We start from the raw sequence: 27,771 nt of genomic DNA, 5'->3' as shown, positions 1-27,771 counted from the left end.
CAAAACCACTACCATGCCTTGTCTGAGTTAGCTGCCAATCTACTGAGCTAATGTTAGGGTAAGGCTGGATTCTTTTATCAGGTACAGCTTCTCCTCTTATGTAATCAAGCAGTTAAAAAATCTTAGTGCAGGACTTGACACCAGATAGAGATAAGGTATTTAATATTGGCAGCTAATGTGGTCTATAAAAATGACAATGGTTAAAACTTCTCTGCCAGAAAGTGTGTTACAGATGAGCACCTAGTGCTCCATGAAAACAACAGAAACCTAACATTGTCTCCCGTTCAAGTTGTAAGCCACTAAATGAGATTTTTCACCTGCCTGGATTTGCCAAAGTTTTGAAAATAGCACTTTCCAAGAAGTCCATCTGTACTGAGCATGCTTGGTCACTTCCAGGTTAACAAGGCTATGGGCATACCTTAGTGCAGAGACTCACTTGTGCGCAGAGGCTTGTTGTCTGCTTTGCTTTCTCATCTGTAACACATTGTAGGCTGTTTACAGGAGGTTGCTATTTTGTGGAATCCCTTTAACTGTCCGATGCATTTGGCTTAACCTACTTGCTTCCTGTATTTTCTAGATTGCCCTTCTGGAACCGATGCCATTAACCATACTTGATGCCTAATGGTAGACACTTGCTCTCCTGCATGCATACAAACAGAGCAAATGCACAAATGTAGAAGGATCACATGTTCCTCTTATTTTACCAGTGACTGCTTGCAATTCTGACTTTAAAACTAGATGCGCTGGTTTTTAGATAGCAATATACTACTTATCTGTTTTTCTTTCTGTGAATTTAAAGTATGTGCTTAGAGGACTCCTTTGAGAGCAATTCCCACTTTCACTGAAGCCCTTGTTCTGAGACATCTGCTTGAGTCTCTTCTTTCTCAAGTTGGATTCACTTTATCAGGCACGGTAAATACTACAGCTGAAGCATCTAGCGCTAATGAGGGTAAAGCAGAAGGAAAGGTTGGAAGGGATAAAGGAGAAACATTGATTTGCGCCATAGGTGGGCCTGGCAATGATTCATGTTAAGTGGGGGCTAAGCTGAGAGTAGCAGCTTGGAAAAGAATGTGGGAGCTATTTGCAAATGGGTGTCTACAGTGAGAGCACTTGCGCTTTATTTATAGGCATTACATCTGCTGCATATGCCTCATACATGATTTGGACTGCTGCTTTACTCCTTTCTTCTGTGCTTAGAAGGGCTTCAAAGACATACTGGGGGAAAGAGGAAAAAGATGGTGAATTTTTCTCTTTCTTTTCTGCATCCTCCTTTCTTCTTGGCCCTTCACATTAATAACTTCTATTAGCATTGCAAAGAGTGTTGTTCACAAGCCAAGAACCCTGGGGGCCAAAAGCTGTTGGAGTAAAACAAGAAAAAGCTCTTGCCATAAAGCCTTTCTTAAACTTTAATGTGAAAGCTCAGTAGAGAAAAGCTCTTGACAGAAACTTGCACCATGACGTAGATCAGAGCCTTTCTTCTACCCCAAGTCTTTCTGAACTGGCATGGGGACAGTCTCTTCCCCCTGTGAAAATGTGTGGTCCTCAGTTAACTCCCAGTAACACACTGTGAATCCTGGTCTAGGCACTTCACTTTTGGGAGGGCTGGGTCTGAGCGGTGGCTTTTTAAACTGAGTTTTGGTTTGGTGTGTCTTTTTTTGCAAATGTGATAACCCATGGCTGCATTTTCTGGGAACGGCAGAGCTGGAGGCCCAGTGTTACAGCACCCAGAACTTGCTCAGCACTCTTTGTCAGAGGGCTCACATACCTGCTACGTGCGTGTGAAAAACCACAGTATTTGTTCTGAGTGTTTTAACTGGGCCTGAAACCTAACAGCTTGAATCAGGGTAGGCCTTGCATAATTTAAAACCTAAAGAGAAAGTAAAGTGGTTAATGTAATTAGCACCTCCTAATCAGCTAAGCTTGTTTTCTCTAGTATTTTGCCAGAAGACTGATCCTCTGATGGAAGCACTGGCTCCTGGACACCTTAGACTGAAGCAGGATAAGAGTCGAGTGCTGACCTTGAGTACCGGTGCCTGAGAGCAGTACTCCTCTCCCTGCCAGCGGCCGGGGCTGCCCCGGGGGCCTCCGAGGAGACCGGGGAGGCCTGCACAGGCTGGGAGTCATCGTCATCCCGCTCGTGCTCTGACTGGGCCCAGCGCTGCGCTAGTAGGCATGAGGAAGCCCTGGGTGCCTCTCGGGTTGCGTTTGAGGTATAAATGCTGGTTTCGCACGTTTCCCCTGAGAAAAGGCTAACGGTGCGCACGCAACGTTAGGGCAGGGGCGAGCCCTTGGAGCCACACCCCCCTCGGCCTTGCCCTGCCCCGCCACCCCGTGCGGTGGGCGGGAGGCCACCGGGCCGCTGTCAGCCCCGCCCCCGTTAGACTACATGTCCCAGGAGCCATCGCGGCCCTCCCCGCGCGGGCAGCTGTCACGTGACCGCCGTCGTTAGCGGTGGGGACGTTGCATCCGGGTCCTTCCCCGCGCACGCTCCGCGTCTTAACGACCACAACAAGCGAGAGCAGCGCGCCGCGGCCCGGCGGACACCCGCCCCGGACGGCGTCAGGAGCACCGCCCCTATAGGGAGCTGATTGGGCGACCTGCCTGAGAACGGGTGTCGCATTGGCCCATAGGAGGACGCCTGGCGGGGATGTCATAAAGGCTAGGTAGGCGCGGAGGCTGCCGGGGAGTGAGTGGCGGCGTTGGTGGCGGTGCGGGCGGCTCCCGGGTCCTGCCCCTCTCCCGCAGCGGCGGCGGCTCCCCCTCCATGAGGCCCGCCGGAGCTGGCGCGCTCCTGTGAGGGGCGGCGGGCAGGTCTGCACGGGGGGAGAGGAGCCGCGTCTTCCCCTGAGCGGGCCCGGCGGCGGCGAGTGAGGTGAGACCCCACCCTCCCTCTTACCCTCGCGGACCGGCTCGGCGGACGCCGGGTCCTCGCGGGTGCTGCTCCCTCAGGGGTGCTGAGGCGGGGCCGCGGCGGGGGGAGAGGGACAGTGCCATTACCCCTTCCCTCCCCCGGCCCTGCCGCCGTGAAGTGCGTCCCTGGGGGGAAGGGGGTTGGTTCTCCCCCGAGGGCGGGCTGGGGGCACGGACGGCGGGGCTTCGCGTCCTTGCCGGGGTGTGAGGCCGCCCCGAGGCGCGGCGGCGGCGCGGGGGGGGGGGCAGCTGCTCTCGCTCCTTTGTTTGCGGGCGCTCCGCTCTGCCGCCCCGGGGTGGGAGCTGGACCGGGCCGGCGGGAGCGCGGCGCTGCTGAGGGGGCAAAGCTGCCGTTTCCTCTGCCTTCCCCGAGCCTGGACGAGTCCCTGGATTTATGTTTTTTTCTGGAGTTTTTCTCCAGCTCTGACCCTGCTGAGGACTTAGCCCTTATCAGGAGACTTTAGGTGTTAACATCGCAGGTGGGATTGCCGCGTCGCTTGTGAAAACAAAACAAAAATAATAAAAGTATTAGGTAGGACCTGGGATGCTGGCTGAAACTAGAGTCCTAAACCTACCATGTTACTAATACCGTTTGCGGCTATCTGTTGCATGACCTAGATAGTAATTACTACTTCTTAATAGCTATTTTATTGTTCATCAAGAATAAATTGAAACTCCCTTTAACTGCTATGTTCAGATGTTGTTAGAACTATGCATGTTTGCTTTATAGGTGAAAAATCCAAAACATGAACAGCAATGCACCACACCTGTCCTCAAAGCTGACTTGGCTAGAAGTGGAATGTAGTTTCCTGACGGATCTTCTTACGAGAAAGCTGTAAATCCTTTGTAATGGCCAACAAGAAAGAGCCTCCTTTTTTCAATGAAGATAATATGGGACCATTTCACTACAAGCTTCCTTTTTATGAAACTATGGAGCTCTTCATTGAAACGCTCACAGGAACATGCTTTGAACTGCGAGTTTCCCCCTTCGAAACAGTTATTTCTGTGAAAGCCAAAATTCAAAGACTAGAAGGTACTATTCTCTCTTATTTCAGCATAAATTTTATCACTTTAGAGGAAGTCTTGTTTTACAAATTATAATTGCTAAAAGCAAACCAGATGATGTAAATGACTTGTTCAGTAATATCTATATAAACTAAGTGCTCAGTTTATGGCTTAGGTTTAATTGGAATTGAGTTGGTTTTCTGTTCTTTCCTTTTCCTATCAGTTCGTGGCTTAGGCTTCACTGGAATTGGTATTTTTGCTCTTTTTTATTTTCTTGGGTTTTTTGTATATGATTATTAAGATAAATCTTAAAAGGTCTATGGTAAATCATTTTTGATATTACATGGGATATAGTATTTTTGATGTGGAAAGGATTCTCTGTCACAAGTCAGAGCGTTGCACTATGTCTATATTGCAACTGCCTGAGCATAGTTTAAACTAGGTGCTATGGTTGTTGCTGCTTAGGTTAGTCAGTTTATGGTTTGTTTATGATACTGCAGTCACAAGAGCAACTGCAGTGCAGGCAAATCCCAAAAGCAGCTTGAAGTTACTGATTGGAATTTTGTTTAGGTGAGTGATCTTTTGTTGGTAGAGGTCTGGCTGAGCAATGCTTTGTCTTAAAGCGATGAACTTGGCACATCTTAAAAAGTGCAAACCTCCTTTAAGTTATGAGGACAATCCTGGTGCTAATGCGAGGAGAAAATGTGTAGGTTAGTCCTCTCTCACCCCTTTCCCTCTACGATGGGAGTGATCCTGCATAAAAGAATGGGATTTGAAAGATGTATGTATACTTTGAACCATTGCATCCTCTTTCTCACTTTGCAGGAGTTAAAGAACTGTGTTGCTGCACAGGCTGAGAGTACCAGAGTTGCTAATTTTAAGAAGAGGGAACTTCTCTTTCCCCAGTATACCTGTCCATGTTTTTCATGCTTCTGTCTGTGTGGAACTCACCGTCTGGGAGATGTAATATGATGCTTTAGACTCGAATCTAGGATACTCTCCTCCTCTTATGGAAATCTGCGCTAATGGACTGAAAAAAAAGTAGCTGGCACAAGTCTTAAAACACAGAAGCATTGCAACAATAGGGGTGACTTTTTGCTAGTAAGGTCACATAGTAGAAGCTCCACCATGCAGATAACTAGAGTTTACATCAGTGTAGCTACATTAGTGCAGCTATGTGGATATGCTTTTGTTTCCTGTGGACAGGGGCATAATTAATCACAAGTCAGAGAACGTGTTGAGATGCTCCTGGAGGCTAGAGGTGAAACAAGAAAAGGGTTTTTCTTCTCCGTGATTGAATACAGGCGTAGGAGAGATGCAAGCAGATATGTGATAGAATGCTAACTAAGAGTAAATTAAAAGGGAGCATAGGCAATAGAGTACAGGAGAAGGCAGGCTATCTGGACAGTATAGATGAAGGAGTGAGCTTTAAAGGATGCATGAAGAGACCAGTGGGAGATGTGAGGAAGAAAAATTTGAATTTCTTGTAGTTCAAAATAGAAGACTGCGAATAGACATATTGAATTATCCTTGCAGTTTATTTTTGTCAGATGGGTGTGTCTAGCTTACAAAAGTATCATAATTTCTTATTAGAAGAACAGCTCAGTAATAAAGTTATGGTTTTGCTTATTCAGAATTTTGTTCACATATTGTAGTTCATAGGATGATAAGGTAATTAATGGCTTAGGTGCCTGCTGTATAGATTTAATTATTAATAAGTAAATTTTATAAAAACATGGAATATAAGAGTTCATTGGTGCTTATCATTCAATTGTTAGAAATCAGTTGAAATACTTTGATGCTCCAGAACAGAGTTAAAATACCTGTAATGTCCTGACTATTATAATTTATGGGAGGCAGAGTGAAAACAGATTGATCGGCTTTGTGTGACGGAGACAGATACACAATGACAAATTAATTTGATGTTGCGTTTGGGGTTGCTATTACATGTAAAAAAATAATTAACAACTTTTCAGTGGTGAAGTTCCTATTACAGTGCACAAGTTCAAGCAATGAGTTGCTCAGGTGGACTGAAAATCCTAAAGTAATTTTGCTGTTGTGATTCAACATGGGAAGCAGAAAACTTACATCTGTTCCTGTTTCTGCTGCTGTTTTTCACTTTTTGTTACTGTATCGTGTCAACTTTCACAGGGTGTGAAGGGCTTCTACACTGCTGGGATACTATATAGGGTCCCTAGCACACATATTGTCTGCGTGGACATCCTTCATTGAGGATGGATGGTATGTAAGCGTACAAAAAGACAAGTTTTGGGAGAATGATCTGAGACCTGAGATCTCCGAGAACAAAATCCAGAACCGTATCGGAATTTAACAAATTTATTCAAATGACCCTAAAGTCTCTAATTGTGAGAGGCTAATAATAAAACTAAATCAAGACAAACCGATCTTTGTCAACAACTGGAATATCAGCAGCTGTAGACTGTCTGCACTGTAACAAGAAAGGATAATATGGATGGCATGTTAGGAATTTTGTATACTTCTGATATTGTTTGTCATTCTTGGTGCCTGTTTAATGATCTGATATGGAAAGGGTTTGTTTAGACAGCTGTAGTAGACATTGGTACCTTATTAAGAAAGAGCTCCAGATCTCCAGCTTTCTGTTTCCAGTTGGTTTTAGTCAGTAAAAAATATGGGTAAGAATTTATTAATGGGTTCTAATGGGTTAAATCTCAGTGCAAGTCTACTCATAAACTGAAGTTAAAGCAGATCTGATGTGTGTTTGGATCAGATCCAGGCATTTGTGCTTAAATATGCCCCATGTGAAGTAAGCACTTGGTATCCAAAAATTTAGATTTGTTTTAATCCTGACTTTGGAGCCACCTAGGGTAAATTGCTCCTAGTCTCAGATTCACTGAATGAGCCTTTTAAACTGGTACACTGGAGAAGAAATAGCTCCCTTGGTCTCTACTGGTGGCATAAATGCTAGAATACACCTAGCCAGCAGCATAGCTTAGTGTTGTCAGCAGTGCTACCTACTCCATTGGTTTTACTTGTTGATTATTTGTATTTGAAAGCAGGATCGTGTGTTGATGGACATGGATAGGATGGTACCTGAGTTTCAAGGTGACATGAAAGACTGAGCTTTAACACATGAATGGTACTTAAAAATAGCAGGATTTAATGGAAATAGCAGGATTTAATTGAAAAAGGAAACAGCTTTTTTTTTTTTTTTTTTTTTTAACTGAGATCTCTTCTTGCTTCCTCCATTGCACAAGTCTTTGTAGCTGCTGGGCTGGACAAAGTTTAGTATTCTTCATTCAGAAACACCAATTATTATATTGCATTTTATAGAAGGAACATTCAGATAGTGTATTCCTAGTAGTGGTTAATTCTTTCATCTGTTAAAGAACCATAGATAATACCTGCAAACATGTTTGTTCAGTAAGATAGGATTGAGTCTCAAGGGAGGAGGTGGGGTTTGGGATTTGGTGTTGGTGGTATTATTATTATTATTAACTTGCAGGAATTAATTTGCATTCTATATGGAGTGTTAAGACTTTCATTTACATAGCTAGCTTTGAAATAAGAAAAACCCACACAGTCATGGTTTGTTCAGTGACTGCTGCAACTGAATTTTATGATCTGTGTATGTGGAAACATCTACTGTTTTAGATGAAAATTTAGGTGTTCTCTTGTTCCTGTGTTATTGTAAAGGGGAAAACCAGAACTAACTTTCAGAGTACATCTTAATTTGGAATGCTTCTGTTCAGCAGGGAACTACAGGTGCAGCAATAATTCTGTTGTACGTGTGTGTACTTTCAATTCATCATGAGAGTTATTTTTCTTTGGTCTTTTTGCTGTCATTATTTTGCTGCCTATACACAGCAGCTTCACCTTAAGTGAAAGGAACTGGATGAATGTCAAGCAGACTTCTTTTGGATTTTGTAATTTCTTTCAATATTCTGTGAATTCAGAGTATGTCATAATGATATTTATTACTACTTGCATTAGAGAAAATAGCTATGCGTCTGTCAGGACTGGAGTAGGTGGATTGCACAAGTGTAATGAGTCTTTAACAATCTTGCTTTTCTTCTGTCTACTACTTTTCCTCTGTTTCCTGCTGGTCCCTGGCTTGTTTACTGTGCTGATAGAGACTAGAAGTTCATGAAGCTTTTTTTAGGCTTATCCCTTGTCTGAGCTGGGAAAATGTTCCTGCAAATGCAAGCCTGTGCCCAGATCAGGTGGCTAGAGCAGCATCTGGAAGGTGTAAATATGGTCATCTTTGTCAGGAAACTTTATGGCCCTGTATCCAGTTACTGGTGACTCGCTGCTGTTACAGTCTCTGCTTTGTCAGTCCCTAGGATAAAGAGGAGGTCAGTACTGACCACCGTTTACAATGATGTAGTTTACTATCATGCAAATGAAAGCTGGGGGGGTTGACTGTTATGAAAACGGTCCTGCTGCTGGAAGTCATGAACCTTTGCACCTCTTCCCTAGTGTAGCTAGTTTGTGGGGGAAAATAAGACTGTGAGCCCAGCCTCTCTGTAAGCAGGAACAAAAACTAAATGTTTAAGAACCTCTCCAGCGTTTTCAACATTGGATGAAAGATTAGTACACTGTTTGAGCTTTGACTTTGAAATGTTTGTGGTGGCTTTAAACATAGTAACCTTCTACCCACAACATAAAATCAAGTTTGTTCTGAAAAAATCTATGGGTTTTTTTTCTGGGTCAGACTTGACTACATCAGTTTCTCTGGTGAGCCTACTTAGCATTCCAGAAAGAAGAGTAAAGGAGTGAAGCTTAAGGGTGTATCTGATACACTGACTCAAGAGACAGGATGGAGTACCTACTTCTCTCCTCTCCTCCTCCCATTTTAGTAGGTCAGTGTGTCAGCACAACTGCAGCCATTTCAATAGACAGTTTGCAGACTCTTCTGTCCTCCTATAGCGTCACCTGGCTAGCCCACTTCCATTTGAGCATTGAGATGTAGCTTACTGCCCTACTTTCCTCTCTTCTCAGTACTAATTTAGAGCAGGCCAGTGGATGGCTATCTCAGTTCTCATTATTGTTGCCAGTTTTACATGCTGATCTCATGTGCAAATTTCTCCTCAAAAAAGCCTTACTGTAATCCAGAAAACAGACAGCTGATGCATATTTTCCTGCACCTGAACCTATAAAGCACGTACCATTTCCTTTATACAGAATTCTTAGAAAGCAAGATAACAGGGAATTAGTAATAAAGACGTGTCTGTTTCCCATTACAGCAGAGTATAGTCTTTTCATCTGTTCATTTCATCAAAAATACGTTGTCATTGTTGAATGAACAAAAACATGTTTCATTGCAGTACTGCCAGTTGCAAGCCAGCCTTTTTAACAAATACTTTCTTGGTTTATCAAAGTAATTGGAAATTGCTCCTTGGAGGCTGCTGAAACCATAACAAATGCAGACAGTAATGACTGTAATCAGGAGAGTGCAAAACAACGCAGAAAAGAACTTCACTGTAGACTCACTAGCTGTTGCCAGCTTGTTCTTGTTTTGCTTACACTGCAGACTTGAAACATAACCAATAACCAGTTATTAAATAGCTGGCAGTGTAGTAGCAATTATGTTAGTCTACTATATGAACATATTCCCCTCATACATGTCTTGTGGACTTCAGAGGATATAAGATTCATGTTAAATGCCATCCAAGTGAAGTAAAGTTGTGTTGGTCATTCATAAAAGAGGAGATCTAGATGTGAGCTGTGGTGAGAAAAGGAAATTGTCATCCTCTCTAAAACTTAAATAATAACAGTGACAGTTCCTCCAAAGTGCACTCTCTCTTCTGTACGGGGATGTCCACTTAGCATGTGTCCTACTTGCCTGTTGAATCTGCTTGGACTTTCACCAGAATGTGGTCCCCTTTTCTTCCTTGCTGATGATGGGTGTTGGAAGCTTTGTGCCATTCCTTGAGCTACGAAGGGGCTACTTAACTGACCTTTTGCCACAGCTTGCTAAGCACTCTTGCAGGCCTTGGGAAGCTGAGAAGTTTTTGGCAGCTACCTGGAAGACGCTGATCTTTGTGTTCCCGTCTTGCTAGATGTATTTTGGCAAGTCTTACTGTGTAGCATTGCTACTTGCATCTCCTTTTAAGTGTCTGAACATACAATGTATAAAAGTATAAGAGAAGGTTATTTTAATTGAACCTTTTGCACAGTGAGATCTTAATTATCTGGAATTCACTATACAAATTGAACAACAGTACTTCTTTTTGATGCTGAAGGGAAGATTTTTTTTTTCCAAAGGCAAAAAAGACAGCTATTCATCTTCCTGTTAGCCTTATTTTTTTTTTTTTGTGATCCAGCATGTCTCATCCTTTCATAACTGTCCTGGTTTGTATTCTATCCAAAATTCGGAAAGTAGCAGCATTCTAGTAAAAATGTCTGAAGACCTCAGGTTGTATCAGCTTATTCTTATTACCTTTAATGTGTATTACATCTGTATCTCTATGAGTTGACTACGCAGACAAAAAGCAACAAAGTTAATCATTATGTAGAATATGGATTTTTAATAAGGAACAAATATTCAGTATGCTTACTTTCTTTTAACTAAAAATAGTTAGCCAAATCTGTCCCGGAACTTGAGCTGACAATGAGTATTAATGGATATAAGTAATAAAATGTTGTGATGGCCTAAAAGAACACCCACAACAAAATAAAAGTGTTTGTAGTATGAAGTTTGACTGACTGCTGTGGCACATGTTCACATTGTACATGTGAACTTTCAGGTTCCAAACCAAGTAGTGATAAAAACACATTTACAGCTGTCACCACTGTAATAGAGCTGCCACCAGTTACCTTAATGCGACCTTGTCTTTACTGTGAGTAATACAGAATATCAATCTGTGATTAAATTATTTGGCAGTTCTATAGTTACAAGTTTTTTCCTGTTTTTCCTGCCAGTAGACGTAAAGTTCTGAGGTACAGATAACAGGAAAAAACCTCCTTCATCTGATGACTGGAAAAGAACAAGTATTCAATGAGCCTGAAGCAGTTTAATACTTCTCCAGACCCCTTGTTGAGCCAAAAGATTGAACTCTGTGTGTGAGCACCAGCCCGCTGAAAATCTTAACTTTGTTCTTAATAACTATTTGAGAGGTTGGATATAATGACTGAAGGCTGCTCAATTGCCTGTCCTTGTCCTGCTTCCTCTCTTCTTTCCTGTGACCCACTTTCTCGCCTCTCCTCCATTACCCCCACATTCTTCAAAAAGCAAAATTTCCCAAAAGCCCACTCACCAAGCTCCAATTTTAATAGTCTTTTGTTTGTTTTGTTTAGGTATTCCTGTCTCTCAACAGCACTTAATTTGGAATAATACAGAACTGAAGGATGACTATTGTTTGAATGATTATAAGTAAGTATAGAATAAAATTGCAATTAATGTTTCTAAATGATTGTTAGCTTAAGCAATAGAAAATGCTACAAAAATTTATTTATTGTTATTTACAGCATTTCAGAAGGCTGCACTCTGAAGTTAGTTCTGGCTATGCGAGGTGGACCTATTAACACTAGAAGAGGTAGGTGTTAACACAGTTAAAAATAGTGGGTTTCATGCAACCACTTATAACTGCAATGCATCTTATAACTGTAAACAGATTCTCTTAGCTAAGCATTTTAGACAAGCAGACTTCAGTTCCAAATTAGTTGGAAAAGTACTTTACAAACAGAGGGATTTTTTTCCTTCTTTTTTTTCTTAGCATACCAAGTACACCATCCTTTTCATTTTGTTTACCCCTACTTTAACAAGTACCTTTGTACGAATAGAATCAAGTCTTAAAATCAGCATTTCTTCACCTGCAGAAAAAACAATACTGTAATGTCATTATACAAATAGTTTTTAAAATCTTGTTAGTAAGAATCAGGTATTGGTTTAATCTAATTATAAACTTGGTTATTTGGATCATCTATAGAAGAATGAAAATGGAGAAATCCCCTTGATAATTTTAACTTGGAAAAAAACTCAGCATATCTTCTAGATTGGTGTTGTGCCAGCAACTAAGCACCCCAGAGCCGCTCACCCCCCCCACCCCCCCCCAGTGGGATGGGGGAGAAAATTGGGAAAAAGAAGCAAAACCCGCGGGTTGAGATAAGAACGGTTTAATAGAACAGAAAAGAAGAAACTAATAATGATAACACTAATAAAATGACAACAGCAATAATGAAAGGATTGGAATGTACAAATGATGCGCAGTGCAATTGCTCACCACTGACCGACCGACACCCAGCTAGTCCCCGAGCAGTGATTCCCCGCCCCCACTTCACAGTTCCTAAACTAGATGGGATGTCACATGGTATGGAATACACCGTTGGCCAGTTTGGGTCAGGTGCCCTGGCTCTGTCCTGTGCCAACTTCTTGTGCCCTGGCTGGGCATGAGAAGCTGAAAAATCCTTGACTATAGTCTAAACACTACTGAGCAACAACTGAAAATATCAGTGTTATCAACATTCTTCCCATGCTACTAGAAAGACAGTTAACTCTGTCCCAGCTGAAGCTAGGACAATTGGGAATTCCCATTGTAAACTGAGGCAAGCTCTCAAAGGTGATCAAAACAATAATAGTTTGGTTTTATTCTGTTTTTTCTCTTTGTAGTTCCTGTGGAAGACCCTATCAGGGAAATGGCTGAATACATGGATCCCACTAGAGATGAGATCTGGGAGAAAGGGCCATCCAACAAACAAGTTACCTTCTTAGTATATCAAGAAGGAGATCAGTTGAATTTCTTCCGTGTAGTAGACCGGGGAGATGGCACTTTAACACCATTATCTGAATCTTTGAGGTAAAGTTGGTTCTAATCTTTATATTATTCTTAGGGGAATGCTGTGCAATTTTCAGCCTTATTTGTTGACATTATCAAAAGAATATCTGGAATATATCTGGAATATTGCAAGAATTGTGCCCTAAGGGCTGCTAAAATGCTGTAACTGGGTGGCCTAACAACACAGTAGTACTTGCGGTCAGTGGTCATGCTGTCGGTCGTCTATCACTGTGTGTGTCTATTGAGTGAGATAAAGCTGACCTCGTGCTTAAGGCAATTCTCAACATTCCAGCCCTTTCTAAAAGGGAACATTTCACAGGAGAGTCAATTTGGCAATAAAGATATTAAAAACTTTGGTTAAGTACTTTCTCTTCCATCTTAAGGCATTTGTCTAGTTTTATAAACATTTCTCTGTTCACAGCATAAACTTTCATATGGATATGACTTGAACCAAATGATTAGTCAGGACGATAGCAGATTGGCAGTGCAAAATCCTGAGAGTGTTTGTCTGAAGTTTCAGAGAAACTGGGGGGCTTGGGGGGGAGGGAGTTGTTTTGTTTGGGGGGAGGATTGTTTTGTTGGGGGGTGGGAGTGGTTTCGTTTTGTTTTTTTTTGGTTGGGGGGGTGTTGTGTGTTGTTTTGTTTTTTTTAAATGCACTGAAATAATTACCAATAGAGCTAGCCTTTGGACATAATTAGGTCTCAGATTAGCTACTGTTGAGGTACTAAACTTGTCTCAATCACTGTCACAGAATCAAAGTACTGTTATCAGAAGAGCAGGTATGTCACTTAAGCTACTACATTGTAGTAAACAGATTAGTAGGCTTTTTCCTAAAGCTGTCAAAATTGATAATATCTACTAAAAATTATTAGATTCCGTCTTTATACTGCAGCTTTTGGGTAGGTTTTTTTTATCCCCTGAAGGACTTAGTATTTGTACAACTGTAAGGAAAAGGAGTCCCTATTCTGGAGACTAGCTGCATTTTCTCTGAGGCTAAGTCTTGCACTGTTTTAAGTAACTATTCTTGTTCCTGTTTGCAAAGTTGAAAGCAAGAGCTTTGTACTGGGTTTATATTCAGTATGATTCAGTGTGCTTATATTCAGAGTGATATTACTCTTACAAAAGTTTATGAGAGATCCGTACTTAAGAACTACAGGCTGAATGAAATACCAAGGTTGAATTCCCACATCATTACACAGAGTAGAAAGAGCTAGTGTTTGGTATACAATTACTAGAGAGAAAGAAGAGGAAAGATATAAATATTTTAGATCTGTGATCTTATCTTTCAGCCCCTGCACTCTTTTTCAGTAAATAGGCACATATGGTATTGTCTGTAGATTTGAAATAGCTAAAAACCACCATTATCACGTAAGAACTTAGAACCTTGCTGCTTCATTGGGCTAGTACACTTCTGGAAAGAGGAGCAGACACGTGTAATTCCTGTTCTTACTGATACCCTGCCTATTACCAAATTGTTCCCTTTTACCTTTTCACTCCAAAGAACATCCAAACCAATCCAAAGAGCTAGGACTGTGGATGCTATACTGTGAGTTGATGCAACAAGTTGTCAGAAGGAGCTTGAACTTTCATTTTTCAGTATAATAGGCTCCCTGGTATCTCTCTACATGTTCAAATTTGTGTGTGTGTGTGTGAAGATGATCCCCCCCCCCCCCATTTAAAACTAGCATGGACCATTGTCTGAAACTCCTAGTCCTTTTCAATTAGGTAATCCTAGAGTATAGATTAAATAGTAATTTACTTGAGATTGGCTAAATGTAGCAAACCAGAGGAATAAACCATGCTCTTTTGGCTCTTGCAAGGCATCTTGGTAAGCCTTTCAAAGCACAACAGCATGTATAAAAGTCAAATACATTACGCGTAATAATGTGCTGTCTCTGGTCAAATGATCCAGTTAGGTTGGAAGCCACCTGAGTTGAAAACATTCAGCTTGACTCATTTCTCTTCCTCTGTGCTTTCTACAGGCGTTCGTTTATTAGCTTTCCTACTAGGGCAGACAGTAATTGGGGGAGGGTAGGGGGAGGAAATCCTAACTTTTGAATTTGTTATTATGGCTGGGTCAGACTTTGTGGGAAATGGAAAAAGTAGCAAAGGGAGGAGAGAATGGAAAAAAAAATCAGATTTCTTCATTTGATCTTTATAGAGGAAGGCTTGCAAATCATCCTGAACGCTAGTGTTTTTCACACTGGCAGTTAAATGTGTTTATGTGTGTGGGTATACTGGTGACTGAGCATTTTGAGGCACTTGTTTATCAGCTTTTCTCACATTGCTTGTGCGTGGAGCAGAATTCAGTGACTGCAGTTTAGAAATGAGACATTGGTTTGGGTTTTGTTTTATAGTTCTCCAGATCATTTTCTTTTATCTGTGGTTAAGTTAATGGTTAAAACTTGACAAGATGTAAATACATGCAATGATTATTGTCTCTGGATTAAAAAGAAGTTGTTGAAGTTGTGGTATAAGACTCCAGGCACCAGTGTCAGAAGAGTTTCAGCCAGCTACTAATCATTTTTGAGGCACGCAGTTTACGAGCAAGTTCTCAGGAATGTTGACACCTATGGGCAAAGTAAATTTGAAATTTACTCATTGGAAAATGAGCTAAAAGTATCATCAAGAACAAAGCTCTCTGTCCAACTTTTGTATTTTTACAATCACATTAAAGCAAAAAATCCTTTTGTTACTCTCTTTTTTGTGTGTGTGTGTGTGTTATTGGCTCCTGGTTAGCCAGAAAATGCAAGAAAAAGGATAACAATTCTTTTTGCATTAAAAAAAAGCCAAACAAAAAAACAACCAAACATGTGAGACATACTGCTTTTCTTCCTATCCTTGCCTTGAAGGAAGGGAAGCTCAAAGAATTATTTTGAGTTGGTGACTTAAGACTTTGCAGAGTTAAAATTCTGAAATGATTCTTCAGTGTTGAATCTTTACCAGGAGAGGTATGTGATATGCATGCTGACTGTCCACATATGGAGCTGTTCAGTTTTGGGTAAAAAGTGACTGGACTATTTTGCTGACTCTTGTTTTAAATTTGCTGCCATCTTGCTCTTAAAGATCTGTCTCCCAGCTGTGCTGCCTTTGGAATTTTGCTACATTTTAGGAAATGGATTTGGAGAGTCAGTGCAAAAATACTGGCTCTTGAGTAAGGGCAGCAGAGTATTTCCAAGAATCAGGTAAGATGCCAGCTCTAATTAGTGAAATTTTTTTTTTTTGGTACTGACTTTCTCATGATCTTTAGTTCTTCCCTGGTCCCTTCTGGAGACTAGAAACTTTAGATAAATCTACTAAGATATTTGTATGAACACAAGGGAATTGCCTGATTGTCACAATTTCTAGATGCCAACAGCCTAATGTAAGAATTAAAACACTCTTTAAAATGTACTATATACAGTGTTGAAAATGCATCAATTTGTAATGAATTGGACACTCCTAATGGTTCTTTCATTTCACTGTCAAATGTTGGATGTGTGTTAGTGATTAATGCTTTATTGCTTCATAGGAAAAACAAGTCAGATACTGACTTTAAAACATTGAGGTTTTGCATTCTGTTAGAATACAGAATGGAAAAACGCAATGTGATGCTATAAATTTCCAGTGACTACTGAGTTAAAATATTTTGTCTTGGGACTAGCAATTCTGATCTGTTTATTTTTTTCCAAATGTGAGACTCTTTGGAAACCTAAACTGATCCTTTTTTATTTTTTTTTTTTTTTTATTTTGAAAAGGAGAAATAGAATATCACATCCACATGGGTGACCCCTCCATTTCCATTTATGGTGAGAACACCCCTCAGGATGGATAGAAATTTGGACTTTCCTTCCATGCCAGTGTCTGGTTAATTGGAAAACTGATCAGCTTGTTGTCTGAGTCACACAGTTAACAGCTTTGGCCATACCTTCAGGAGACATTTGTGGAACTGGATATCCCCTCTGTGGGGAAAATATATAGTGAGTGTGAACCAACTGTATATGGTATAACAACTTCCCAGAAGCGTGGCTATGTTCTGATTTCAGCATCATCACTTTGTGTGAGCATCTTATAAGGAATGCTTATGTGCTAAAATAAACGGATTTGAAATGTCTTTGCATACAGTTTTACATAATGCTTTGTCAACAGATCAACTACGGATATGACTTTCTAGTTGTGAGAATAGTCTACATTGAAAACGTAATTAAATTACTTGATTAGAGGGTGAACACAAACTTTCTTTTATTTTCAGCGGTGGTTCAGTTTATAATTTATATGCTGATGATGAAGATGAGACAGAGGCATCACCTTCTGGCCAACAGATTATTGAGAATTCAATTACTATGAATAAAATGAAACTGCTCAAGGCAAAGATGGAGAACATGAATCTGAGTAAAAAGGTGAAGTTATGATTTCAGTCTATCGTAAAATGGCTTGCACTTTCCTAGTGCTGGCTTTCCTAAAAAGCAGGTCAGATACTTTGCTGTCTTGGGAAGTGAAATGATGAAGGGTAGATGATCTCTTTGTTGTTTAAGTAAATGCTGTTGTATAAATGTTCTGCTGTGGGGCATTGGCTTTACTTGCATCTACCTGTCCGTATTCAAAGAATTCACTACTGGTCCTGGGTTTATTTGTGTGGGTGGTTTAGGGTGTGGGGGTTTTTTTGTTTGGTTTTTTTTGTTTGTTTGTTTTTCCTTCTGATACTTTAAGTAGCATTGTTTTGCTGTACTGCTCTGGTAAAAATCAATGTTTCTCTTAAATGAAACTTCATTAGAAATGCTATAACTGAAAAGCCTATACAGTTAAATATGAGAATGAGATTACCTAGAAGAGAAAACATTATGTTGGTGTTCATGTCTATCTAGGTTACCTAGATGTAAAATGAAGATAGTATACTGTCTTTCATTGTTCGTCTTGTTTGAGACCCTAAGCTCTTCTGGATAACTTTGGTGGCATTCTGGCTTCCTTTTCCTAGTCCTCTGACATGCGGCCTATTTACTAAAGTCTTATCAGTTATAATCTTCGATTTTATTATTCAGATGTTGGGGTGAAATTGTGATGGCTAGTAATAGATGAGGGAGTAGAAAGAATGGTTTGGTCCTTTTTGGCCTTACACTGTCTGAATTCCTGGGAATATGATCTCAGTCAGGTCTTTGAATGCAACTGTAATTCAGATACTAATTGTTGTTGTATGTGGTTTTTGGTTTTTTTAATAGCCTAAAAAAACTGTCAAGGTGAAACCTCGTCCTCCAATGGCTCCTCGACCATCTAGTGGCTCAGTGGCTGCTGCTCGTCATCGTTTTTTAAGAGTGCTCCCCCATATGGGACAGTCCTGCCTACCTCCTCCTGGGAATTCATATCACTCAGAGTCTTCCCAAAATGCACTTTCAGCATTGGCTACTTTGGCCACTGCTGGTAGAACAATGCCATCCACAACTAAAGACTTTCTTCAGGAAGATGACACCTGGCAGAGCAGCTCTTGGTCTCAGTCAGTTAGTAGCATCAGGTTACCTCCGAAAATATCTCGTGTTGAACTAGAAAATGCAAAACTACCTACAAATAGTATTCTGACTCCGGTTTCATCTCTGCTTGCAAATTCAGAAAAAGCATCTGAAAATGTGACCTCAACAAGTGAGGAGGATGCTGTTTTGTTTCCCAACCTAACAAATGTGGAACTATATGGAACAGAAGAAAAACTTCTACCTGAAACAGACGCTTTTGCTTTGTTAACAGAAGCAAGCACCACTGAACAGTGTAGTGAGATATATGACATAGGAAAGGTGAACCCAGAACTTGAACTGTCTAATAGAGATGAAGAACCTAAGGTTGTAGAGCAACATAGAAAACCTATTAGCAAAGTGCTGAGCACTGCAGCAATGGGGGCTGGTCTTCTCAGTACTCGTGAATTAAGTCCTCAGAAAAATCTGCTTTTGTCACCTCTTCGGTATTCAGCGCAAGTGGCACGTCACAGTTCTCTGAAACCACAAGCACAACCCAAATGCTTTGAGGCTGGTAACTTGAGATCTACAGCCTCCCCTAACATGCTTCGATCATTGGAAGTCCGAAGTATAGCAGACTCCTCTTTTTCTAGGACTACTAGATTTCATAGTGTGAAAGTAGAGTCACTTGGCAAAAGACCTGATGTGATTTCTAAAGCAGAGACTAGGGACATCACAGCTGTGGCTAACAAGGCATCCAGAGAACCTGTGAGTTCTGTAAGTAACTTAGGATTTCTGGCTTCGCTGGCCCGAAGCGCAAACAGGGAAAGTTTACAGAGTTCCTGTGGGACAGGCAGGTTTCGGACTTCTGGTATTGCACTACCTACAAACCTGCAGCATTTTCAGGAAGAAAGCTTTAGGAAAACTGCTCCTCCAAAAGAAACTGCTGAATATATTCTAGTGAGTACTCATGCTTCTAAAGAAATGGAAGTTTTCCTGTCTTTTCTGGTACTGGCATTATGACAATATACTTTCATGTGTGTGTCTGTCTTTTCAGGGAGGGAGATGTGAAGAGGGAGGTGTACTTAAATCCCTGATAGTCTTAAACCGTTTTCTGAATTCCTGTTGGTATCTTAACTGCCCATTTATCCAAATGGGTCCTAGAAGTAATTTTTCGTAAAGATTAAAGTGGTTGTTCAGTTCACAACTAAAATTACTACTTATTGTAATGATAAAATTGTGAATGTCTGTGTCTGAAGTGTCATCTGACTTCTCCTGCTGCTCACTAATTGTCATTTATTCCAAAGTTTGCCCTGTGGCTGGCACCATATGTGCCTAGCTTCAGATCTGTAATGTACTTTGTTTTGGTGTGTTTTAAAGTATGGGGAGACTATTAAATAGTCATTTTGAGTAAGGCTTTATGTTGCAGAATTTTAATTTTGTGTACAGAAGTTGTCTTGGACTCTTCGTAGGTACGTTGATTGATAAAACATTGATTTCAAATAAGCTGATACCAGACTGCTTAACTTTTCATTTAATTTCCATCTGCTAGTAATTTCCTTGTGGAATTTATTTTTTTTTTTTTTTTTTTTTTTAGTCTGCGCATGGACTTGGAATGAATGGAAGTATTGCAGCTGTAGGGAAAAGAGTAGGTAAGTAATGTGACTTAATAATTGAAGATGACTCTTTAATCTTTCCTGATATATCACATATGTAGAGGATAATAATAACTGTAATCATTGTATGCCTTATCTTTGTAAGGCATATGGCTTTCAAAGTCCTTGCTGTATAACACTTCTATAGCATGGTATAACTTTTAATATTTTAAGCAATTCTTTAACGTACAGATGTCATCCAGATCTTAGGTAGACATAACTGTGACTCTTTCATAGCTTTTTTAATACTTAATGAATCCTGCATGTCATCTGTAGACATAAACATGAGTTTTTGCTCTGAAGTTTCCAAAAGGTCAGTTCTATGAATACTTCTGAGTGTATTAAAATCAGAGCCAAATATATTGGTAGCATCTTCTTTAGGACTAGAGCCTGAGCCAGAAAGATTTGACAAAAGAAAAGTGGGGAAGAAGCAGTAAGGGCATAGATGCTGAAGATTACTGATGTAGTGCAGATTTTTCTCTGTTTTTTTTGTGGTGGGCATCATTCTACTCTAGTCTTGGTAACTGTGGAGTGCTTAATGCTTGACATCTACTGAAAATTGGTATGTTATGACTAAATATTAATTTATTACGTGATTAATTCTCTTGGAAGGAATGGAATTGTCTAGATTAGTACTTCTAAAATTCTTAAGACAGTGAGCTAAAGTTTCTCAGCACAGTTGACTTCTTCACATCTTTGACTTGCAGTTTGCAGGTTTTCTTTTCTTTCTGTATGACCTTAGGTAAAGAGAGGCAGGCATGTATTCCAGGATTTTAAGTTCTAGGTATAGAGAATGAGCTAGGAGATAGATCTTCAAATAGCAGCTGCAACAGGAAGAATTATGTAATTGTAATGACATGGGAGCAAAAGCTGCTAAAATAGTGGATTGTACTTTTGTTTCACAACTGGAGGTTCAGCTTTTAATTGGCACTCAATAAACGGGTCTGTCCTTATCTACTCCATGGTAAAAGAGGTGATACCCTAATAGTTACATCTGCATGATGGGGAAGCCTACTATTGTCTGTGTCATTTTGGATAGAACTATGAAGAAGACCGTCCTCTGGTGTATCTTATGTCAGATAAAAGTGTATTTTGCGGAAGGTTCCGGACATGAGAGAGACAAAGTTCGTGTCCTCATATCACGCGGGCTCTTGAGAGAGAGGTGGCTGGTAATGATCTGTTCTGTAGCTGGTGAAAGGACAGGTTCAGTTTACACATAGTTGCTGTAGGGACTGTAAATGTGAGGACAGGTGTATTGTTTTTTCTGTTTAAATGTGGTCCACAGCAGGAGCTGTTTTCAAGCCTGTCTTTTTTCACAAACTGGGCTAAAGGATGCTTTTGAAATAGTATGCTTTTAGATGATGAAATTGATAGCATGGACAAACATTGCCTGGAAGTTTCGATGCTGGATAACGATGGGATAGCACTGGTTGGTAGTAGTGACTGCAATATGTAATGACTGCCTGGTGTTACTATTGAATGTAGCCTGCTGTATCACAGCTGAGAAATGACTGTTGGGATTAAACGTGTGCTGGACAAAAAATATTTCTGAACTCATGAGGTCACTTTTGGGGAGCATCCTGACAATATAGCAGTAGAAGCACTGAAATAATGTTTCAGAGGATGCATTGCTCACTTTCACTGTCCAAGCATATGGTAAATATGCATAAGCAAGTTGTGGACGAAGAGCTTGCTTCTACAGAGGGAAGGAAGATGCCTTTTCTTTACATGCTCTCCAGTTAGTAAAGCAACAGCCAAGAATTACAGGGCAAAAAGTCAAAGTAAAGTAAACTTTTAAGTACAGAAATTGTACAAACATCTGCAAAGTGCCTTATGAAACCATGTAGCTAAATAGAGGCCTGTAGTCCAATAATGTACATTTCTTGCAATTATGGAGTACCAGCAAGATTTTAAAATGTTGCAGTACTTATTTGGCAAACTGAGTTATTAGCTATTGAATATATTAGATGCTAGATGCTTCAATGCCCAATTGATTCTTTGAAAAGCAGTGCTTTCCCAATCACATTATATGTTTTCATTTTGCATTTGGGAAGACCATTAGGAGATGTGTTTCTTGATTTCTTCTGTAACTTCTTGCTTATGTGAACTTTTAACACGTGTTAAAAATAATGGGTCTAAGTCCTGCATTGTGCTGCCTCTTCCAAAGGTGTTCCTAGGCTTGAGGTGTGTTTTTCTGTTTTGGCTTTTGGGTTTTTTTCCTCTCTGTTTAGGCTTTGGGGTTTCCACCTGAAGTGTCCTAAGAAATGCAAAATTAATCTGGGTTTCAAAAGATAACATTTAACTAGTTTGTGATCAGGAATAAGTAAAAATAAAATGTCTTTGCTGTCTTTCTACCTCTGAAAGCAGGTGAAGCAACCCATCTTCCACCTGTGAATGGCTCAATTCAAGCAAAAAAGAAAATTACAAAGCATTGCTTTCTTTGTGGCAAGAAAACTGGATTGGCAACCAGCTATGAGTGCAGGTAGGCTGAGTGTATAATCAGCTGTTCTTTAAAATTGATAGCTGGGTTAACCAACAGGTTTTCTATGCTGCATGGTATTCCTTAAGTGTAGCAAATCAAAAGACAGCCTTTAAAAAAGTTGCAATTCTCAGTTCAGCAAAACTCCAGGAGTTAAAATTCAGGAATGTTGTACCTGTTCTGCTGCTGGAGTGTATGTTCTTCCAGGAAAATCAAGAAATGCAAGGTATCAGAATGCAAGATATCAGGAAATAACATGACTAGAAAAAAAGAACAATGACATTTTATACTGGTGTGGGGAGAACTTGCTACAGATCTATGTTCTGCAGAGTTTCTCAAGAATAAGTATATTGTTAACAACTTGAGGAAAAACTGGTTTTGTTACAATTTTTCAGAAAATCTTCCTCAGATTTGGCCCTTTTCTAACACATCTGCACAGTTTGTGAATTTAAACAAATTTATGTTTGACAACTTTTTGATTTTATGGGTGTTCTGTTTCTTGTGAGACTTCAGTCACCTTTTTGAGCACCTAGAGCATCTCAAAAGCAGAATGCCAGAGTGCTGGTCCCCCAAATCATGACTTGCAGACAACACAAGAGACCTGGCACTAGGTGGTGATCACTGGAAACTTTAAAAAAAAAAAAAACAGAAAAACCACCCCGCTTTCTCCGTTGATCTTAGTTCTCAAAGTATTGTTTCCCACAAGATATTCTTTTCTCAGTATCATTTCCCATGAGCTAGTGAGGTTTGGGAACTGCTGCACTGTGAGGGCTACATTTGAAGCTGGTCTTGGTTCATGCCAATCAACAGCAAAATGAACAAGACTTCTGCCATTGGGGAATTGTGTTGGAGAGTTTCAGTGTGAGGAACTGCCTCCTTACTGACTCTTCAGTCTTTGATTTTGAAACAGTTTTGGACACTGCACGCTTTCCTGCTAAGCAAATAGCTGCAAGCTCTTCTAGAAGTAACTAAGCAGCTTGCTTAAGGTTTAAAATGAAGCACAGAAAAAGGTGGGAATCACACATCTCCAAAAATAGCATTTGTTCTAGTTTTAAAAGGAGCAATCATATGTGCTTTTACTAGAATGGAACATGAACCAGATAGAGAATACTGTCAAATGAGAGAACTGGTGGTTATGGGACCAAGGACCAAAGAAAAGCAAATTTATTACCAGGCACAGAAGGCCTCAGAACAGCTGCAGAGTTCATTATGAACCCAGATGGATAGATAGATAAATAGAGGACTGTAGTCTAATAGTGAGACAGTAAGTTGGATGAGTAATGTTTAATCCATTTCAAGAGAATTTTGATTTTGAATTATGTCATTGTTTTACTGTCAAGAAGCAACTTTATCAAATAATCAGGCAACAGAACACTAATATTAGTCTCCACTTAAAGCACTTGTCCAGATCAGATACAACATCCAGAGTATGCTTTTCTCCTGTTAGGAGTCTTAGTTGCTGAGCTGTCAAGTCTGAAGGCAAAAATCATAATCTTAACTCATTGAAATTGCAACTGATATTGGATAGATGCACCTTTATCCAGTCATATAGGAAGTCATGTTCCCTATAGTTAGTCTGTCTGATGTCTTTACAGCTGATTAAATCTGTATTTATTAATCTCAAACGACTAATTTGAGTTTATGCCAGGCAGAAGTTGTGCTGAACTAAACATCTATTTTGGTGGTCTGAATGATGTGGTGGTTTTGAATTGAAATGTATTATGTGGATTTCACCTGATGCCATTATTTTAGTTCCATGGTTTTGTCCTCTGAATTCTACCAACTGATGTTGTGTGAGGTCTTTAAAATGAAATAAAATAAATCAAAGCCCATCATTCTTGATTTATAAGTGTGTTTGATCCTTGCTAGCGGATTCCAGGAGTACTGATCTTGCTTAACTTCCCAGCTGAAGAGACTGTTGGGTCAAAACTCCAATGTTCAGTTACAAAAATGTCATTTTGTTTGCCCCAACAGTTAATGTTATCAGTCAAGGATGATTAGAATCTAAGCAGTTATGTCAAATAAACAAGACAGGATTAAGCCAAAGGGCTCCCAGCATGTCAGAGAGTTAAAAGCTTCTAAAAGCTTGTAACTTCTAATATTCTTGATTCTTCAGATGTGGAAACAACTTCTGTGCAACACACCGTTATGCAGAGACTCACACCTGTACCTACGACTATAAGAGTGCAGGGCGAAGGTATTTGCAGGAGACCAATCCCGTCGTTAGTGCACCAAAGCTTCCCAAAATCTAACATGATTGTGCTGCATGTGGCCATTCTGCCATTGAAGAATTGTATTACATTGAGAGAAGCACTTGCTTAAACTGCATAATTTTGCCATGCTCCATATTTAAAGATTTGCCAAGTAACAAAAGCACATGAGGATGCATCCTATCGAAGAATAATGTGAACACTACTGCAGTTAAAACTTTTCTTCTTTAGTGAATGAAAAGTTAAAGATTAGTTTTTAAAAACTTACACTATGATTTAACTGTTACTGCACGTCTTGTGTTGTGTTTTATATTTGGAAAAGCTATTTCACTAGACAAGTCTTTAAAAGATGCACTTTACTAACTTTATTTACTGTATAACCAGACTTGAGGGGGTGTTGTAATGAGGGTGTCATGTAATGTCTTCTGTACTCTTGCGTTTTTTGTCCATTGCGTGGTATCTTCTAAGTTATTTCACTAGAAAGATCCTTCTCCCCCCCCTTTCTTCAAACAGGCTATTTTGAGATTTTTAAGGGGGTAGTGTGTTCTGCCCCTCTGTTTCATTCAGATTGGTATTCATACACTATGTATCCATTCTGAAAATGACATATCATGTTAATCACATTTTCTTAAAATAATACTGTTTATATGACAAGTTTGTTTTTAAATAGGAAATTCCCCCTTTGTTGCCATTAAATATAAGGAACAACTTATTTTAACTTTTTTTGTAACGTAGTTTTTTTAAGACTTCACAACTTGGTTTGTTAAGATGTTGAATGCTGTTACTGGAAGAAATTCTAATAAATATTAAATTTTATTCTGGTTTATGCTCTTATAAATGCACAGAATAACTTTTCCTCTCTTACAGCATGCTCCTAAATTAAAAGTTGGGCTTTTGGGGGGGGGATTTTTTTAATTTTTTTTTTTTTGGCACTGGTTCATATCTGTTCCTACTGAAGTTGGTGGGGAAAATTCCCACCAACTTCATAACTTCATTAGGAATAGTGTGACCAGCACTGTGTGCTTTAAGTAAACTTCCTGAAGTCTTACAGATGTACTAGCAAAGGCACAATGGGTGTTCAACAAATGGCATGTATTAACCTGTAGCCTTTCTCCCCTCCAGCTGATACTGTACAAAGGCAGTTCAGTAATTGCATGAGACACCTCTGATGAGCATGCAGCTACTGCAGAAGGTGATGTTGGAGGAATATACCTACTGAAAGCCTTTCCTCTTTCATTCCCTTAATGTGTCTGAAATCATCTTATAAGCTTATGTTGCTTGAGGTGTTCTAGTATAAACAGATTAATAAAAAACCTACAGAAAACCACCAAAACAACAGAAACTCCTCCGTATTGCATCTAGGCAATTGAATGTCATGGTCCCTTTCTTGCCAGAGTCCTCAGCTACTTAATTGGTTGTGGTATTAAAATGATCTATGCTGCATTCCAGTCAAACAGCAGCAGCTGATGAGCATGGCAATGAAAAGTTGGGCCAAAAAAAGAAAGAGGATCACTGAAAGGGAGAGAAGTAACTTGAAGAATTCTTATCCTTGGAGGAAATCCATTTCATGCAGTCCATCTGCAAATTCTTAAACCTTCTGGAGTTTTCAGAGAATGATGACCTCGGGGGAAAAAAATTTCGAAATCATTCTTCTGGGCAGTGATAAGGTAAAAAGGTAGTTCTGTGTGTGTGACCCCTAGGCTTACTCTTGCTGGACAAAGTTGCACCTAGTATGAAGAACATGTTGTTACTGAGCAGTGCTAGGTACTGTAAACATGCCTGTAGTTTTTATTTCATCTCCAGCATGGGGCAATATTTGATTCTGAAGGAAAAGAATAAGGAACTGGGCAAATGTACTAGTGTTTTCCCAACAGTTACTTATTTTCAGCTCAGCAACTTTCTTAAGACAGAGGTCTTGGTCTTTTTTTAGGTACAGTAGAGATTTGGTAAGAAGTGGAATTAAAATAATGTCAGCTGTCTTCACATAATCAGATTTTGCATAAGTGTAATTGTCAGGAAATTATTTTTGCCGTGCATTAGAGTGGCCATGCTCAAATTTTAGTAAGACCATGTAACAGATATGTAGCAGGAAGTCTCAGAGTCAAATCTCAATTTTGACTCTCCCTTTCTGTATATGCATAATGAAGTGCACAACAATATTTTTCAGAAAATGTAATGTAGTAATACTCTCAATTTCCATGTGTATAGTTTATCATAATTTTTTTTAATACCTCATTTTGATTATACCTAATACAGACATTTCCTGTGCAGAACTCTTCTGATTTTGTTCTCATCCCTAGTACTGTGTTACAGGCACTCTTATTTTCAACCAGTAGTACAGCCCTAAGAGCACTTAAATTTGTAATTAACTGGTTTAGTTGCTAATTTATATGCTATTGGATTTTACCAAATCCTGTGTTAGACTGTTCGGTGAATTGATTACTGTTTACTGTGTAAACTTACCTGAATGGTTTGGTTTTCTGAGTATTAGCGCACTGTGGTGCTATGCATCTGCTGTAGACAAATGTGTAGCTTTTGTGTATTTGTTCTTGTAATCAGATTGTATCATAAAGTGTTTACATAACGGAAGCTTAACAGTGACTTTGGTGTGTGCTTCTCTACCTTCTTGTCAAATACTTTTTGCATGCTGCTTTTATGCTTGAGGACCTGTGAGGCATAAGCAGGCTGGTCTCTTATTGAATGACCTCCAGGATTCTTGTGTCAAATTGATAAGCGCCACAGAGGTGTCAGAAATGTTTTGGGATTTTTAATGAAATATTTCCTTTCTCTGAAATCTCTAGAAGGCCATGGTGATAAAAATCTGTCTGGTTGCAATTCCCATCTCTATTCAGTTTGCAGTCCCCCGGGAAGTAATGGCACTGTTGCCTTCTGCTAACAGTCTTCAGTTGTAGACAAGGCTAGAATTGTTAATGCTTTATATTACAAAAATGAAATCTTTCTAGCTTTTTACATATCATGAATTAGACTCTTTGGTTTCTTTTCAAGTAGTTCCAATGTTTATAATTGGGCACCATCTTGTGGGTGTAAACTGTGGGTTTGGAGTTGCTTGTGCCCATTAGGAGTTGCTTCCACCTGGAGCTTTTGTGTTGGGTCATGTTTTTCCAATTTTTATGTAAATCGGGTTCATCTTGAAATGCATTTGACACTTTCTCTGGTATCTATGTGAGCACTGAGCCACAGTTGCTCACGTGAGGACATTCATGTCACTAAGAAAGCCATGTGAATCTATCGGACAGTTGTATGAGCCTGTGCTTCTTCTCATTACTGTAGTTCTTACTTTTTAGAAAGAGTAAAAAAGTTAGTTTGGGGTAGTTTTG

The 27,771-nt window shown here is 39.8% G+C and overlaps 1 protein-coding gene across 3 annotated transcripts; it reads left to right on the top strand.

Annotated features, from left to right (window-relative positions):
* Nucleotides 1–66: 66 nt before the first annotated feature.
* On the top strand, nucleotides 67–25,249 carry ZFAND4 (zinc finger AN1-type containing 4). 3 transcript variants are annotated; one of them, XM_069796533.1, is made up of 10 exons: nucleotides 67–2,663; nucleotides 3,641–3,943; nucleotides 11,194–11,269; nucleotides 11,365–11,432; nucleotides 12,506–12,692; nucleotides 16,904–17,051; nucleotides 17,868–19,049; nucleotides 19,687–19,741; nucleotides 22,109–22,226; nucleotides 24,340–25,249. In XM_069796533.1, exons 2-10 carry the CDS (start codon nucleotides 3,760–3,762, stop codon nucleotides 24,473–24,475), a joined length of 2,154 nt encoding a protein of 717 aa, XP_069652634.1. In that variant the 5' UTR covers nucleotides 67–2,663; nucleotides 3,641–3,759; the 3' UTR covers nucleotides 24,476–25,249. The 3 variants fall into 3 exon arrangements, with proteins under 3 accessions (XP_069652634.1, XP_069652635.1, XP_069652633.1); XM_069796534.1 differs by lacking the exon at nucleotides 67–2,663 and adding an exon at nucleotides 2,675–2,872 and having other exon boundaries at nucleotides 22,112–22,226; XM_069796532.1 differs by lacking the exon at nucleotides 67–2,663 and adding an exon at nucleotides 2,675–2,872.
* Nucleotides 25,250–27,771: the final 2,522 nt, after the last annotated feature.

The sequence above is a fragment of the Haliaeetus albicilla genome, chromosome 11 (genome assembly GCF_947461875.1).
Source record: "Haliaeetus albicilla chromosome 11, bHalAlb1.1, whole genome shotgun sequence".
Classification (NCBI taxonomy): Eukaryota; Metazoa; Chordata; class Aves; order Accipitriformes; family Accipitridae; genus Haliaeetus; species Haliaeetus albicilla.
This window is presented reverse-complemented; position numbering and strand designations above follow the sequence as displayed.

Bases quoted from the DNA above. Each gene is read 5' to 3' on its own strand.
- ZFAND4 (XM_069796533.1), top strand. From the start codon at position 3,760: ATGGCCAACAAGAAAGAGCCTCCTTTTTTCAATGAAGATAATATGGGA. The intron at 3,944-11,193 runs GTACTATTCTCT...TGTTTTGTTTAG, and splicing joins CAAAATTCAAAGACTAGAAG to GTATTCCTGTCTCTCAACAG. The intron at 17,052-17,867 runs GTGAAGTTATGA...TTTTTTTAATAG, and splicing joins ACATGAATCTGAGTAAAAAG to CCTAAAAAAACTGTCAAGGT.